The sequence below is a fragment of the Oratosquilla oratoria genome, chromosome 17 (genome assembly GCF_046742065.1).
Source record: "Oratosquilla oratoria isolate Oo_2021 chromosome 17, ASM4674206v1, whole genome shotgun sequence".
Taxonomy (NCBI): Eukaryota; Metazoa; Arthropoda; class Malacostraca; order Stomatopoda; family Squillidae; genus Oratosquilla; species Oratosquilla oratoria.
Genome location: NC_134793.1, coordinates 27,664,105 through 27,682,231, shown reverse-complemented (window position 1 = coordinate 27,682,231; position 18,127 = coordinate 27,664,105). Strand labels below are relative to the sequence as shown.

Below are 18,127 nucleotides of genomic sequence, written 5' to 3'. Positions count from 1 at the left end.
CACTTTTGAGTCCATTTCCAGATTTTGTCCAATTCTGATTGTAATGAATCATAGTCCTCTTCTGTTCTTACTTTCTTCAATATTTTTGCGTCATCTGTATTTACCTAGTTGTATTTTACGGGAAGGGGAGCTATGCTCGTGGTGTCCCGTCTTCATATCTCATTTTATCTAAACTATTTTTAAATTCATGTATTGTTTTTGCACACACCACTTTCTCATCTAACTTGTTCCAACTGTCTATTACTCTGTGAGGAAAGCTGTTCTTTTTCAGAGCTCTTCTATAGCTGTCTGTCTTGATTTTCATTCCATGTCCTCTTGTATTTCTATCATCCCATTTTATTAGATTCTCTCTATCAATAATTTCTATGTCTTTCATGATTCTGTAAATAGCTATGTATTTACCTAGTTGTATTTTACGGGAAGGGGAGTTATTCTCGTGGTGTCCCGTCTTCATATCTCATTTTATCTAAACTATTTTTAAATTCATGTATTGTTTTTCCACACACCACTTTCTCATCTAACTTGTTCCAACTGTCTATTACTCTGTGAGGAAAGCTGTTCTTTTTCAGATCTCTTCTATAGCTGTCTTTCTTGATGTTCTTTCCGTGTCCTCTTGTATTTCTATCATCCCATTTTATCAGATTCTCTCTATCACTAATTTCTACGCCTTTCATGATTCTGTAAATAGCTATCAAATCTCCTCTCTTCTTTGCTCTAGTGTCTGTAGTTCAAGTTTTGCTAGTCTCTCTTCATATGATAGTTTTGAGTGTCGGTGCCAATTTTGTAATTGCTCTTTGTATTTTTCAAGTTTTTTAATAAATTTTTTGTACTTGGTGACCACATCGTTGCTGCATATTCCAATCTTGGTCTTATCAGAGTGATTAGAATTTTCTTCACCATTTCTTCATCCAGGTATGTAAATGCCACTTTGATTGTTCTTATTTAATTATAAGTTTCTCCAAAAATCTTACTTATATGTTTCTCAGATGACACATTATTCATAACAATGACTCCCAGGTCCTTCTCATTTTCTACTTTTTTTATTCCTTCTTCTCCCAATTTATATGCTCCTGTTATTCTGTTTTTGCTTTTTCCAAATTCCATTATACTACACTTTTTAGTGTGTGTGTGTGCATGCATGTGCATGCTAGGCATCGAAGGGAGATGGCAGCTATGTTGAATATAGAGATGATGACAGATCACAAACAACAAATCTACAGTTGTGAACAACAAAATCTGGAAAGAACATCATTGTGTTGAAGGGGTTATAGTATATTGTTTGTTCTTGCAGGCTTTGAAGGTAGTAGAGGTAGTAGTTCAAGTGATGTACCATCATGCAACAGTGTCAAGTCATCTATACCTTCCCTGGGTTCTGTAAGCAGCATTGGTAAGTTAATACATGCTCCAAGATGTTGATATTCAGTTAAGTGAAATATTTTATTTTCTCATCATAGTAAATAATTTGAAAGTAATAGGAACCTAGTATGGGTTAATAAAAATATGTAATATTAGCTTGAATGAAATCTGTAAAGGGTGCCATGTACTTGAAATTGATAAAGAGGCTTGGTCCAGAGTCTCTGGACCACCAGTTGGACATCATGATGATTGTGGGTAGCTGGGAGATTATTTCCTCCAATCTTGGAGGACCACTACTTGTATTCTAATTGATATTCATTTTGGTATTAACAATCTAAAAATCATGAATCGGGCAGATATTTGAAGTGATTTGGATATGTTCAAATAAATTAAAATAGATGTCATTATCTTGATACTATAATCTCTTATCTTTTCAACCAGTTGCTTTTGTCTTATTTCAGGAACAGATGGTGAGCGACCTGGGCATTTATTAACAGCAGATTCACCTGATTTGGTTTTTAGGTGAGCAAAACTATATTTTTGTTAAACTACTTCGCCACCATGCTCCTCCTTTGTAATCCTTTATGATATGTCAGTAACTCAACATTCCTGAGAGGGGGTAGTCAACCAGTTTGGTGTAACTACAGTGTTGAGTTCTTTACATAATGCTTTATATAATATTTTTGTATATATAAGTAAAAATGATAGGCCACTCTATCTAAATGGAAAAATAAAGTTATATTTACCTATTTACAGGAGGTGCCAAGATGAAAGGGAGGGTAGAGGGGAGTGGAGTATGTTGGGGATGGAATAGGTGGGAGTGGTTTTTATACTTTTGTTTTTTGGCTACCTCCCTTGTAAGGGAGGGGGGGAGCCTTGGTATATGTATTGTATTTCACCACTGTAGAATACATTATTTTTAGATATATTTTCTGGCTTAATGTAAGAGTGTTGGAATATAGAGAAGGGATGCAGGAGGTGAATCAGTTGTTGCTTCCCAATGACTGCTACTCAATATGACCATTGAATACACAATGACTCAATGGATAAAGGAAAATACCAGATACAGAAACAATGAGGAACCCTCGAGACTGGATTTAGTACTTACATTGGAATCTGAAATTTTAGTCAGGAAAGAGCGACCATGTACTAATAGAATTTGAACTAAAAGAGCAAATAGACCTAAGAAGAAATGAGAAACATAGAATAGGAAGACCAATGTACAACAAAACCCATTTTGAGAAACTTAAAAATTCTTTTGTAATGCAAACTGGGAAAAATTCCTAAATAAAGAAACGGATGGAAAAGAAATGGAATATACTAAAAGAAATTTATAATGAGGGTGTGATCAAATATGTTCCAAAACAAAAGCAAGAGAGAATATACCTAAAGAACTGGTATAACAAAAAATGTAGTGAAGCCAAGATAAGAGACACAGCCTGGAAAAAATGGAAAAAAAAAGCAAAAAAAAAAAAAAAAAAAGCAAATGGCAAACATACATCAAACTAAGAAATGATTATGTAAAAATATGCAGAGAAGAAAAAAGAAATTATGAAAAGGAAATAATAGAAAAATGCAAGGAACAACCGAAACTATTTTATAGATATGTGAACGGTAAACTAAAAAACAAACAAGAAATAGAAAAACTGTGCCAAAGAAGTCATGAATACACAGAAGAACAAGAAATGGCAGAAGTTATGAGCAACCACTTCAAATCAGTATTCACAATTGAGAACACCCCTTACTGTGAGGGAATAGACAGAAATCCTCCCAAATGAAGGAAATAACTGTAACAAAAAAGAAATCAGAGACCAAATAAAAAAACCTTGACGTTAGAAAATCGCATGGTCCAGATGGAATTGCAAATTGGATACTGAAAGAATGCATAGAGGAATTAACAGACAAAATACACACTATAATCAAATGTTCACTCAAAGAAGGAAAAGTACCACAAGCCTGGAAAAATGCCAACATTGTACCAATATATAAAGGAGGAAACATGGAAAATCCAACTAACTACAGACCAGTCTCCCTAACAAGCACAGTAGCTAAAATATGTGAAAAGGTGATCAAAAGTAGATGGGTTAAATATCTGGAAGAAAAATCTATACTAAACCCGAGCCAATTTGGATTTAGACAGGGAAGATCATGTACAACAAACCTAATCTGCTTCTATTCAAGACTAATAGATATAATAGATGAGAGAGATGGATGGGCAGACTGTGCCTATCTAGATCTACAAAAGGCATTTGACAAAGTACCACACAAGAAATTAATAGGAAAATTAGAATCAATAGGTGGCATTGCAGGTAATTTATTAGAATGGATGAAAGATTTCCTGACTGGGAGAAAAATGAGGGTAGTAATTAGAGACAAATACTCGAAATGGGAAGAAATGATAAGTGGTGTTCCACAAGGGTCAGTGCTGGCTCCAATCATGTTTGCCATATACATAAACGACATGGACGAAGGAGTTGAATGTTATATGAATTTCTTCGCAGATGACGCAAAAATATTAAAGAAAGTATCAACAGAAGAGGACTGTGACTCATTACAATCAGACCTGGACAAAATCTGGAAATGGACTCAAAAGTGGGAAGTGAACTTCAATATCAAGAAGTGTAGCATAATGGAGTTTGGAAAAAGCAGAAACAGAATTTCAAAAAATTACAAAATTGGAAAAGGCTTACGATAGGATAGACAGAAAGGCACTGTGGGAGGTTATGCAGATATATGGGATAGGAGGAAAACTTCTAGGTGTCAAGAGTTTTTATGAGAGTAGTAAAGCTTGTGTCAGGATTAGAAATGGAGAGAGTGAGTGGTTCGAGGTAAAGGTGGGACTTCGTCAAGGATGCGTTATGTCACCCTGGCTGTTCAACTTATACATGGATGGGGTGGTGCAAGAGGTGAATGCAAGGGTAGTGGGTCAGGGATTGGAGATGGTTAAAGAAAATGGAGCAAGTGGGAAGTGAGCCAGCTGTTGTTTGCTGACGACACTGCGCTTGTGGCAGGATCGGAGGAGGGACTGAGGAAGTTAGTGACAGTTTGGGAGAGTATGTGATAGAAGAAAGCTAAAGATAAATGTGGGTAAAAGTAAGGTGATGAGATGTACAAGGGGTGAAAGTGGCAGTAGACTGGAAGTGAGCATTAAGGGAGAGTGACTGGAGGAAGTGGATAGTTTTAGATACTTGGGTGCAAATGTGGCAGGAAAAGGTGGAGTGAAGGTGGAGGTAGAATGTAGATTGAGAGAAGCGAGTAAATGCCTTGGTGGATTGAAGAGTGTAATGAGGAATAGACATTTGGGAATGGATGCTAAGAGGAGACTGTATGAAGGAGTGATTGTGCCAACAGCACTATATGGGGCAGAAACATGGAACATAAGAGAGAAGGAGTTTGAATGTGTTTGAGATGAGGTGTCTGAGAAGTATGATGGGGGTTACTAGGCTAGATAGAGTGAGAAATGAGGAGGAGAACAGGGGTGGAAAGGGAGCTGGGAGATAGGGTTGATGAAAGAGTATTAGGATGGTTTGGACACATGGAAAGAATGAGTGAAGAAAGACTAGTAAAAGAGGTATGGAAGGCAGATGTGGAGGGAGTGAACATGAGGGGACGTCCTAGGATGAGGTGGATGGATGTGGTGAAGGGGGCTTTGGGGAAGAGGGGAATGTCTGTTGAGGAAGGACGGGAGAGGACAGAAGACAGAGGTGAATGGAGAATGGTTGTATATGGATGATGTGGTGATGCATGAGGTGGAATGGGCGGGGGGATGTGGGTGAGTTAGTATGTGTGAGCAAAATTTGACGCAGCCCGAAGGGATTTCTCCCCGTCTTCTCCTTTTATGCAATGAGGGGATGGAGAGGGGGGGTCGCCGATTTAATGAAGTGGCCTTGCTGTGTATGTGCTGTGTCTTGCAACACTGCTTCTGACCCAGGGCAGTGGACAAGGTGCAGGGATGACCCGTCATCCAGGAGGTGCTAAGATAAGAGGGAGGGTGGAGGGGTGTGGAGTGTATTCAGGGATGGAATGGGTGGGAATGATTTTATGCCTTTTCCTTTTTGGCTACCTCCCTTGTAAGGGGGAAAAAGCCTTGGTATATGTATGTATGTAGTAGAGCCTGTTTTAGAATTAGAAATGGAGAGAGTGAGTGGTTTGAGGTAAAGGTAGGACTTTGCCAGGGATGTATTAAGTTGCCCTGGCTGTTCAATTTATACATGGATGGGGTGATGCAAAAGGTAAATGCAAGGGAAATGGGCCAAGAATTGGAGATGGTAAAAAAAAAATAAAGAAAATGGAGAAAAATGGAAGGTGACCCAGTTGTTGTTTGCTGATGACACTGCTTGTAGCAGGATCAGAGGAAGGATTATGGAAGTTAGTGACCGAGTTTGGGAAAGTGTGCAAAAGAAGAAAGTTGAAGATATATGTGGGTAAAAGTAAAATGATGAGATGTACCAAGGGAGAATGTGGCAGCAAATTGGTTGTGAGTATTAAGGGAGAGAGACTGGAAGAAATGGATAGTTTTAGATACTTGGGTGCGAATGTGGCAGGGAAGGGAAGAATAGAGGTGGAGGTAGAATGTAGATTGAGAGAAGCAAGTAAATGCCTTGGTGGATTAAAAAATGTAACGAGAAATAAACATTTCGGAATGGATGCTAAGAAGAGATTGTATGAAGGAGTGATTGTGCCAACAGCCTGAGAGGTATGGTAGGGGTTACTAGGCTGGATAGAGTGAGAAATGAGGTGAGGAGGAGAGTGGAGTTGGAAAGGGGGTTCGGAGATAGGGTTGATGAAAACGTGTTGGGATGGTTTGGACACATGGAAAGAATGAGTGAAAAATTATTAGTAAAAGAGGTGTGGAAGGCAGAGGTGGAAGGAGTGAACATGGGTGGGCAACCAAGGATGAGATGGATGGATGGGGTAAAGGGGGCTTTGGGAAAGAGGGGAATGTTTGTTGAGGAAAGACGGGAGAAGACAGAAGATAGAGCTGAGTGGAGAATGGTTGTATATGGACGATGATGTGATGCATGAAAGAGAGTGGGTTTGAATATTTTAATGCAGCCCAAAGGAGTGAGATGGATGGATGGGGTAAATGGGGCATTGGGAAAGAGTGGAGTGTCTGTTAAGGAAGGAAGGGAGAAGACAAGATAGGGGTGAGTGGAGAATGGTTGTATATGGATGATGCTATGATGCAAGGAAGGGAGTGGGTAGGGGATGGGGGATTAGGGAGTATATGTAAGTGATATTTTGACACAGCCCAAAGGGATTTTTCCCTGTCTTCTCTTTTTCTCTATGTGGGGATGGAGAGAGGGGGGTTGCCGATTACATGAAGCAGCCTTGCTGTGGATTTGCTGTGTCTTGCTACATTGCTTATGACCCAGGGCAGTGGGCAAGATGCAGGGATGACCCATCATCCAGGAGGAGCCAAGAAAAGAGTGAGGGAAGGATGGTGAATGGGAGTGGAGTATGTGGGGATGAAATGGGTGGTAGTGGATGTATGTCTTTGACTACCTCCCATATAAGGGGGGGGGGAAGCCCTTGGTATATGTATGTATAAGGGAGGTAGCCAAGTCAAAAGACATGTACCTATTCCTACCCATTCCACTTCCATCCACCATCCTTTCCTTGCTTTCATCTTAGCTCCTCATGGATGAAGAGTTTTCCCTGTCTCCTGCCCACTTCCATGGGGCAGAAGCAATGCAGCAAGACACAGTACATCAACATCAAGGCTGCTTCACTTAATTGGTGACCCCTACCTCTGTCCCCTGATGCAAAAAATAGAGAAGACAGGGAGAAATCCCTTTAAGTTGTATCAAAATATCATTCACACATAACCACTCCCCCCCCCACCCATCACCTCATTTCCATGCATCACAGATCATCTATACATAGCCATTCTCCACTCATACCTACCTGCTGCCTTCGCCCTTCCTTGCTCAAAGCCCCATTCACCATCCATCCATCTCATCCTAGGTCGTCCCCTCACATTCACCCCACCCACCTCTGCCTTCCACACCTCTCCTACTAATCTCTCCTCACTCATTTTTTCCTTGTGTCCAAACCATCCCAATACTCTTTCATCGGCCCTATCTACCAGCTCCCTTTTCCACCCCTGCTCTCCTCCTCACCTTGTTTCTCAATCTATCCAACCTTGTGACCCCTACCATACTTCTAAGACATTTCATCTCAAACACATTTAAACTCCTCTCTGCCTCTCTTAAATTCCAAGTCTCTGCCACATGCAGTGTCGTTGGCACAATCACCTTCATATAATCTCCTCTTTTTGTAAAATGTGATTAAGGTTTCCTTCTGCTGTCAAAAGCCTGTGCAGATGATTGACTTTTGTATGTTTGTTATCTTGCTTATTTTCAGTCAGAATTGTGATGTGTGGCCTAAAGGTTATGTATGAAAAGCGAGATCTTTTATCATTTCCAGTGGAAGGGTTGAACCATATAATTTTACTATCGGAAATATCTTGATTCATAGTTGCCTGGAGTGAACAATGTTACCAATAGTTTCTGGGATGAAGTTTTCATTCATCAATATTGGAGAAATGAAATTATATTGTATCTTAATTTACAGAGTGGAAAGCACCCATGGAGGCCAGATGATCACCAGTACTCCATCACACTACACTCATCTTGAGCATTTACCCATTTCATGTACTCCAATTGCCCCACCACTCCATGGTGCCAAAGTGGACATCACTCCTCAAATGCCTTGCAATGAAGGTGTGTCATTAATTTGTTTATATACTAAACCAAGGGTCTCTTCCCCAACATCCATTTGTTTTCCATCTTAGCTCTTTGCAATGTAATGATGCCCTTTACATATATCCTGACTTATGACAATTTTACTCATATGTCAGTACCGAAGGTATTATATGGAAGGCTATTTCACATATAGACTAGTATTCAGCTGAATATAACACTGGATTGATGGAATTCTTTCTGTAACCACTTGTTGACGTTGAATATTTTTCTTCTGTACCGGCAGATGTGTTTGAAGAAAAGGATGCTACTCCTTTACCTACAGCAACTGTGACCACTGCAGTTAAGAACATATCACCAGTTCCTGTGAAAAAGTTATCAGCACACAACACTTTGTTAGATGGAATGTCACCTCAGAACAACTTAGAAGGTAAAAAAGTACCTCTCAATACCACTGTGGATAATGTACCATTGAACACTACCATGGATAGAATAGCACCTCTTAATACAAGAGTGGATGAAGCAGCTCCACTCAACATCACAGTGGATAAAGTTGTACCACTCAATACCACAATGGATCAAATAGCACCACTCAATACCAGAGTGGATCAAGTAGTACCACTCAATACCACAATGGATCAACTAGTACCACTCAATACCACAATGGATCAACTAGTACCACTCAATACCACAATGGATAAAGCAGCACCACTCAACACCACAGTGGATCAAGTAGCACCACTCATCACAACAGTGGATCAGGTAGCACCACTCAACACTACAATGGATCAAGTAGCACCACACAATACCAGAGTGGATAAAGAAGCACCACTCAACATCATAATAAGTAAAGTTGCACCCCTCAACATCACAATAGATAAAGTTGCACCCCTCAACATCACAATAGATAAAGTTGCACCCCTCAACATCACAATAGATAAAGTTGCACCCCTCAACATCACAATAGATAAAGTTGCACCACTCATCACAGTGGATCAAGTAGCACCACTCAACACCACATTTGATAGAACAGCACCACATAATACCATATTGGATCAGATGGTAGCACCACTCAACACCACAATGGATCATGTAGCACCACTCAACACCACAGTCGATGAAGTAGCACCACTCTACAAAGTGGATCAAGTAGCACCATTTGAAAACCTATTGGATAAAACAGGACCACTCAATACTACAGTGGATCAAGTAGCATCACTGAGCACAATATATGAAGAACCACAAAATGCCACAGTAGATCAAACATTTTCTGTTAGTGCTCCACAAAAAGAGTTACCCTTACTTAGCACCAATGTGGATTCTGTGTTGCACAAGAAAACTGATGAAGCACCACAGTTGAAAACTACTGTGAGTAATAGTTTTGAACCTTCTAACACTGTTACTAAAAGTGTTACAGGTAGTCCCACAGAACCTCTCAGGACTAATAGGGAGAATGGTACACCACCTTGTATCTCAGTTGGTATTTTAACACAACCAATCAATTCCCCTGTTGACACAGTTTCTGCAGGGTTGAATGATGCAATTAACACTGTGGTCCAAACAGTCAGTGATAATATTACACCACCTCTTGGCACCACAGACCATAAAGTACCTTTTCACAGCACTTCAGGAGGGAAAAGTGATTCACTACCTACAAAAGATATAACAGACAGTGTTGCACCAGAACTGAAAACAATAATGGATGATGGGAAGTTATCACCATTCAGCATCCTAGAGGCTACTACAGCAGCACCTCTCACCACCACTGTAGATGTCCAAGTGAATACTGCAGTAGACAATATAACACCAAACTTCAGCACTGTTGTGGATAATGAATCACTGACTCGTAATAACAAAGTGGATAATGAAGCATTAGATCCTGTCACTAAAGTGAATAATGAATCATCTCTTGTTACGGCAGTGAATAATATAGAAACCTGTATCAGTACTGTAAAAGACAATAAAACACTGATTGTCAGTGCAGTGGTGGACAAGATGACATTACCAGGTAAAACTTCATTAGGAAGTGTGGTACTAAATAATAGTACTTCTCTGGAAATTGTAACAGACCCTGAAGAAGTAAAAGAACCTGAACCATGTGATAATACAGTCAGTATGGATACAGTGAAGAGTTTGAATGAAAATAACTTACAAGTTACCAATAAAGTAATGTTTAATGATGAAATGTTTAGAGAGAAACAGTCTCCAGTATATGATGCAAGATGTCAAGAAGAACCTCTGTCAAAGGAAGAATTGTTTGAGCAAAAATCACCCTTACCTGAAGCAGTGATAAGTTCAGGTAGGAAGGAAGAAGGAAGTTGTATTGAAGAGGAAAATAAAGATTCCTTATCTGTGAAATGTGAGGATTTGGTCAACAAGGAGTCTGGTGAAGATGAATCCAAAGAACTGAAATTTTTAGCAGAGACTGAGGAAAATAGTGAAGAAAGAGGAAGAAATTTAGGTACGAATATGAACAAAAAGGAAATCAGGATGGAAGATGATATTGAAGAGAAGAAGGCCATGGATATATCAGATAGGAACTCTGTCAATATGGAAAAAATAACCAAAAAGAAACCCCAGAAATCATATAAAAAAACACCTCTTGATCCAACTTTGAACAAAACTATGTCAAATAAAAGACCACAAATTGCCATCAGTTCATCAACAAGTAAACTGAAGGTCCCTCAAGAAGTAACACAGGGTAAAACAGATTCAAAACTGATTAAGAGACCGGTATCAAAAATGCTAAAAGTTTCATGCCCAACTTCCATTCAGTCATCAGATATTAAGAAAAATACTAAATTAGTAAGATCTCCAGTTCAGTCTGCTGTCCAAGCTAGTAAGAAATCTGTCACTGCTGGTAAGTTACAAGGTGGAAATATCGTTAATAAAACAGGTGGCACTGAAGCAAATGCTAGATTGGGGAGCACACAGGCTGGATCTGGGCGATTAAGTATAGGCTCAGGGATTGTTGGATTAAGAGGTTCGAATCCTAATTTGGCCAGAAAGACTTTTATTGTAACCAAGAAAGGTACCAGTTCAGTTCATAATAAAATCCAGAAATCATCTGTGTCTCAAACCAGTGATCAGATTCAAACAAAAGGAGCTAATTTAGAGGTTCCAAATAGTCATACTCAAGCAAAACCTACAAATGTTAAGAAATTTAGTATAGCCCCAAGAATGATTTCAAGCAGTGCCCAAAAAGGAAAAGAAAATTGTCCTGTGAGGATGTCTAGTTCAATTAAGGATTTGAAACCTATGAAATCTGTAGAATCTGGGACAAGGTTGCAAGAGCCACAAAGAAGTGTGCTGCAAACAAGAAATGGGACACCAACAGCAGATAGCAATGCACACAAGTTGTCAAAAATTAGCATATCTGATGATAAAAATATAACAGTTTCTGCAGGTCTTCCAAACAAGAAATCAGGTGAGAGTCAGGATATCTCTGCAAAGAAAACACCATCCAAAACACTTGGGCATTCAGACTCTGGTGGAATGGGAATTCAGAGGCGGAGAGGCATGCTTGGTGGAACTCCAAGGAAGTGTGTTTCATCCCCTATGCAACCAGTCCAATTGTCAGGGACAGATGTGCAAAGTTCTCTCGTTGACAGATTCTCCCAACCCTCTAAGATACCACCATCCTCTACTTCTACAAAGCCATCTGGTTTGAAGCTTCCTCAGATAAGAACATCCAGAATACCAGCTAGTATATCAAGGTTACGTCCACCATCCTCAAGGATTAGTGTAGAGTCTTCTTCAAAGAAATCGGTGTCAGAATAGCTATAAGTCTGAGAGAAAATTTTTAGTTTTAATGAAGCAAAATGAAATGGGAAGGGTTCAAAGAATGTTAATGTGTTTGTAGTGATGGTATGCTTTGACTCGGTAGTCTTCATGATATTGAAGGTGAAATGAGTAACTTTAAGGTGAAAACAGTTAATGTATATGGTCAAAGAGACATGCCATTTTTTTTTATTTTTTTTTTTTTTTAGCATTTGCTTCCTCAGCACCTGTGTATTTTTACAACTTTTATTATTTACAACTTTTATTATTTACAACTTTTATTATTTTATTTGAGCTTCTAGTACTAACAAACAAAACTGGTTTACCCATACCCCGTCTCCCATGGCTACATGGTATCTCCCTCAGCACCCATGCTCTTGAGAGCAGCACAGAGCAAGTGAAGGAAACTTAAATCCAGGCTGCATCATTCATTTATCCATTCCCAATGTCTCCACATATTTCTAGGATGGTACTCGAGTGGACTGGACCCTAAGGTAGATGCATGGCATCAGTAAAGTTCTATGGTCATAAGATTTCAAACATCATCAAAATCACCTTGACCTAACTACATTAAAAGCCTCGTCTGACAGTTTTAACTACTCCTGGTTGTATAACAAAAATCCAACAATCTGGAAAATACCAAACAAACCACTAGAAAACTCAGTGCAATATAGACCAATTTCTCAACTATCTACCATATCCAAGGTGATGGAAAGTCTTGTTAACAGAAAGAAGGATACCCCACCTTTCTAAACCAACATGGATTCAAAGATTCATTTCACCTGCACACTCCTCAAAAATATCACTCTACAAGTGTTGCAAGGATTCATTAAGAAAGCACCACCAGAAAGAACAGCCATGACATCTTTTATAGTCTCTACATTCCTTATACCCTTCATCCAAAAGGAGCCAAGAAAAGAGGGAGGGAGGGAGAGGTGGTAAATGGGGGTGGAGTATGTGGGGATGAAATGGGTGGGAGTGGATTTATGCCTTTAACTTTGGCTACCTTCCTGGTAAGGGGGAAAAAGCCCTTGGTATATGTATGTATATAGGTATGTACATTTCTTATATCTTTCTTTAGGTGTGGTGACTGCATTTTTTTTCTCTTTCTCTTTTCTTTTCTCTTTTTTTTTTTCTCTTCAACTTCCTCACACCACTTACCTTCCTCTCATGTCTCCCTTCAACATGTGTCATACACCCCATTGCTTAAACTGGTATTCAGTTTTTTCTAATTTGATCACATCTGAACAAATGTCAGATACCTCCCTCCTTAAATAATTGTTTACCTCTAATCTAGCTCATGTGTGTGTAGGTGCAAGGGCTCTTGCACAGAAATGTATTTAATCATACTCATATGTTCTATGGGAAGGATTCTGGATTCTGAGTGTGGATGTTGTTTGAGTGCTCTTTTGGTTTTGATTGATGAATGATTCACAAACTCTCCCCTATCAGGAGATTAGGACCCTTACCGAGGACTTTGTAGCACGGAATTTGATATACAATGTCCTTGGTCCAATTTGTTGGTGCCATCACCTCGACCTCTATCACAAATAGTGACACTCTAACCCATTCAGCCAGCAATTTTGGTGCAGCCTGTTTTTCTTCTTAAGACTTTCTTTTGAACTGTCTAATTTTTCTTGTTCCTGGTTGAGGGGAACCAGGCTGTGGATGCTTAATTTAATGTGGACTGCTTATACCCTGTGTTTTCTTTCATACATCTGAACCTGTGCTTGTGACCTCTAAGTACATCTAGATTTATATTTGCTTTCCCTGTGATATTTCTTGTAAATGTATGAATGATGGATGTCGTGTGTAATGGAAGAGAGGCTCAGAATAGAAGGGTTTTTATTTAATGACAAGCATTGACCATATAGGGGGATGACTGGGTGCTTCAAGGATGTGTTTATTTGGGTGGATGGGTATTGTAACAAGATTTTTTGAGGGGAATGTGGACATCCTCTTTAGAATACAGACACTGAAGTTAAAATAGGAAACTAAAATACATATATACATACATATACCAAGGACTTTTTCCCCCTTACAAGAGAGGTAGCCAAAGTAAAGATGCATGACTAAAGTACATACATAATACCAATGGCTATTTCCTCCCTACAAGGAAGATAGCCAAAAAAACGGTCATAAAATCTGCTCTCACCCATTCCATCCCCACATACTCCACTCACATTCACTCCCCTCCCTCTCTCCCTTTTATCTTGGGTCCTCCTGGATGACAGGCCATCCCTGCACCTTGCCCACTGCCCTGGGTCAGAAGCAGTGTAGAAAGACACACACATCCACAGCAAGGCCACTTCATTTAATCAGTGACCCCCCTCTCCGTCCCCTCATGCAGTAAAAGAGAAGAGGGAAGAAATCCCTTCAGGCTGCATCAAAATATTTACACATACTCCCTCACTCCATCCCTCCACTCCCTTCCAAGCATCATAGCATTATCTGTACATGACTTTAAGAACGAACTGGATGTGGAAAGAAACTTTGTTCACCCCTATCTTCCGTTTTCTACCATCCTCAACAGACATTCCCCTCTTTTCCAATGCCCCTTTTACCTCATCCATCCATCTCATCCTTGGTCACCCCTTCATGTTTACTCCTTCCATTACTAAAGTAAAATATATATATATATGACACATAGTGTGATTTTGATGTGTATTTCATTTGTAGACAACATCACAATAGGTATTCATTGAGTTGCTTGTGGGCCTGATGGCTGTTGCTGGTTACTTGGGAGCAGTGGGTCTCCTTCACAGATCTGGGGCAACAAATATATTGATCTAGTTTTTTTATATTTGAAACCCACCTCTTAATATAAAACTTCCACATTTACTGTCATTGTATATGTTCAGGTATTCTATAGTGCATGCTGTTTGGAGTTGGAGCATTCCTATAACTACACAGAGAAGATTTATTAAAGTGGGATAGAAGAAAAACAAGAGGACATAAACAGAAACTCAAAAAGAATAGTTATAGAAGAGATCTAAAAAAGAATAGTTTTCTACATGAGTGGTAGATGCCTGGAACACATTGGATGAGGCAAAAGTGTGCAAAAACTATACAAGAATTTAAGAATAAACTAGATGTTGAAAGATACAAAGACAGGTCACTACAAGCATTGCTCTCTTCCTGTATAATACAACTAGGTAAAACCAGGTAAATACATGTTTACCAAAAACATTGTTTTTACTTGCATTGTACGACATGACAACTGTCTCTCTAAGTTGTGGTAAGAAAGATATTTGCAGAAGTCGTGTTGACATGATGTTAGCAGTGATTGTTTTCAGAGGTTGCATTTTTATTGTTTACCTGGAGCCATTTGTAATCTATATACATTTGAGTCAAATATATGCATGCACATCAGGATGATGGTGCATCACAATGTGCACATTACAAAATATAAAGTTACTGGTGTTATACTCATTCTCTTTCACCATGAATAAATATAATGTCACAGAAAATGTGATCTAGCCTGTTCACAGAATATGGGGTCCCTGAGCTACACCTACAAAATGAATATAATTAGGAAGCTGATGTGGCATCCTTGTATACCCCACTCGTGGCTTATGATGCATACATAGGCATCAAAGTATTCAAGAGGTTAATTACCATGTCTTCAATATTCATGTATATAACATAATAAATGAGACCTTTTTAGCTTTACATATATCTAGATGTATTTTATGTGTCACAGAATATAGCTATATATTTAATAAAAAGATTTATAATTATTTTTGTTTAATTACCACCATGATGGATTTGCAATGAAGGAGCTCATTTAAATATATTGTAAACTATTGTGTGATTCTCTAAACAAGAAATCTGATAACATATATGCATACATATACCAAGGGTTTTTTCCCCCTTACAAGGGAGGTAGCCAAAGTCAAAAGGCATAATTCTACTCCACCCATTTCATCCCCACCCACTCCACTCACATTCACCACCTCTCCCTCCCTCTTTTCTTGGCTCCTTCTGGATGATGGGTCATCCCTGCATCTCTCCCATTGCCCTGGGTCAGAAGAAATACAGTAAGCCCACTTCATTTAATTGGTGACCCCTCTCCCCTCGTTCAGAAAAAGAGAAGACTGGGAGAAATCCCCTCGGGCAGGATCAAAATGTCACATAATCACTTCCTAACCCTCCATCCCCAATGAACCCTATTGTTTCCCCAATATAGAGCACACAAACATGCTATTTTATGCAGAACCATACATACATTCATATACCAAAGGCTTTCCCCTTTAGGGAGGTAACCAAAAAACAAAGGCATAAAGCCACTCCCACATATTCCACTCCCATCCACCCCCTTCCCTCCCTCTTATCTTGGCTCCTCTTGGATGATGGGTCATCCCTGCATCTCGCCCACTGCCGTAGGTCAGATGCAGTGTCACAAGAAACAAAACATCCATAGCAAGGCTGCTTCATGCAGAAATGGAGAAGACAGGGAGATATCCCTTTGGATTGCATCAATTTATTTTTTGCACTCCCTCACCCCCCATTCCCCACCCACTCCCCCTCAAGCTTCACAGTATCATCCATATACAACCACTTTCCATTCACCCCTACTTCTGCCCTCTCCCATCCTTCCTCAACAGACATTCCCCTCTTTCCCAATGCCCCTTTTACCCTATCTATCCATCTCATCCTTGGTCACCCCCTCATGTTCACTTCTTCCACCTCTGCCTTCCACACACCTTTCATTAATCTTTCTTTTCTCATTCTTTCCATGTGTACAAACAATCCCAATACTTTTTCATCAACCCTATCTCCTAACTCCCTTTCCACTTCCATTCTCCTCCTCACCTTATTTCTCTGTCCAGCCTAGTAACCCCTGACATACTTCTCAAGCACCTCATCTCAAACACATTCAAACTCTTCCTCTCTTATGTTCCATATTTCTGCCCCATACAGTGCTGTCGGCACAACCTCTCCTTTGGGCAGCATCAATTTATTTTTTGCACTAGTGTGTGTGTGTATATATATGTATATATATATATATATATATATATATATATATAATACACACACACACTTGATAGAGATGACTTACTAAAGTGGGATAGGTGAAAAACAAGAGGACATGAAAAGAAAATTAAAAAGGATAGTTACAGAGATCTGAAAAAGAATAGCTTCCCACACAGTGTGATAGATGTCTGGAGCAAACTGAATGAGGAAACAGTGAGTGCAAAAACTATACAAGAATTTAAGATCAAACTGGGTCACTACGAGCATAACTTTCTTCCTGTAACACACACACACACACACACTTCAACGAATGGACGGCTTAGAAGACGTTCTGAAGAAAAGTGAAGTCTGTGGATCCCAACGCAAAGAGAAGTGCCTATTGTATTTACAGGGTGGGGGGAAATTGCTCGTGGAGTAGTAGGGAAAGAGGAAAGGGGGAGGGATTACTGAGGGAAATGGAAGGAGTAGACTTGGCCCAGGCAGACAGGCGAAAGGTAAACAAAAGGCCTCCCGACGACGATGAAATGTCTAATAAAAATGTAAAGATTAGAAGTATAGATAAGAGCAATACAGTAGAAAGTGATGAGAATATTTTCCAAGGATTTAAAGAGGGTGGGGGGGGGGTCACAAACCCCCCCCGACTGACAAGACTAGAAGAGAAGGTCGATAAGATGATCAAGGACTTGGAGTGTAGGTTCGGTCATGTTGACAATATTATACGAAGAGTTGAAAAATTGGAAGAACTAGAGAAGGTGAACAAAAACTTAACTAAGGAAATTGAAGAATTAAAAAAACAGTTAAAAGAAGTAAAAGATGAGAATAAAGTCTTAAAGCAGAATAATAAGGAGAACAAGGAGGGTTGGAAAAAATTTCAAGAAAATAGCAAAGTTGCATTCACCGACATAATCAGACAGCAAATGAATGAACAAACTGAAAACTCAGTTATTAAAGTGATGAGACAGAAGGAGAATATAGTAAGAGACTTACCCAGTAGCAGACAAAAAGAAATGTATAATTATATTAGGAATGGAAGAGAAACATAACCCAGATAGAACCACAAGAATCAAAGAGGAAAATGAAAAAGTAAGAAATTTACTAGAATTAGTTCAGGAAGATGAACCAGAAATAATGAAACAAATCGAAGAGAAATTCAGGCTCGGGAAATATAGTACAGACAAGACCAGACCAATTAAGATTAAATTCAGGTCACAAACTACGGCTGAGAATATCTTATCCAAAACAGGGAAACTAGCAACAAGTGAACAATATAAAAAGGTATGGATAAAAAGGGAAATGAATAAAGAGGAAAG

The 18,127-nt window shown here is 39.3% G+C and overlaps 1 protein-coding gene across 1 annotated transcript in view; it reads left to right on the top strand.

The window, feature by feature from the left end:
* LOC143034556 (uncharacterized) overlaps positions 1 to 15,569 on the top strand; it is an 87,442-nt gene extending 71,873 nt beyond the window's left edge. Inside the window, exons 15-18 of the mRNA XM_076200778.1 lie at positions 1,292 to 1,387; positions 1,818 to 1,878; positions 7,933 to 8,081; positions 8,347 to 15,569. Coding sequence (XP_076056893.1) covers positions 1,292 to 1,387; positions 1,818 to 1,878; positions 7,933 to 8,081; positions 8,347 to 11,840 — 3,800 coding nt within the window. The 3' untranslated portion in view covers positions 11,841 to 15,569. The remainder of the gene's footprint in view (positions 1 to 1,291; positions 1,388 to 1,817; positions 1,879 to 7,932; positions 8,082 to 8,346) is intronic.
* The last annotated feature ends 2,558 nt before the right edge of the window (positions 15,570 to 18,127 follow it).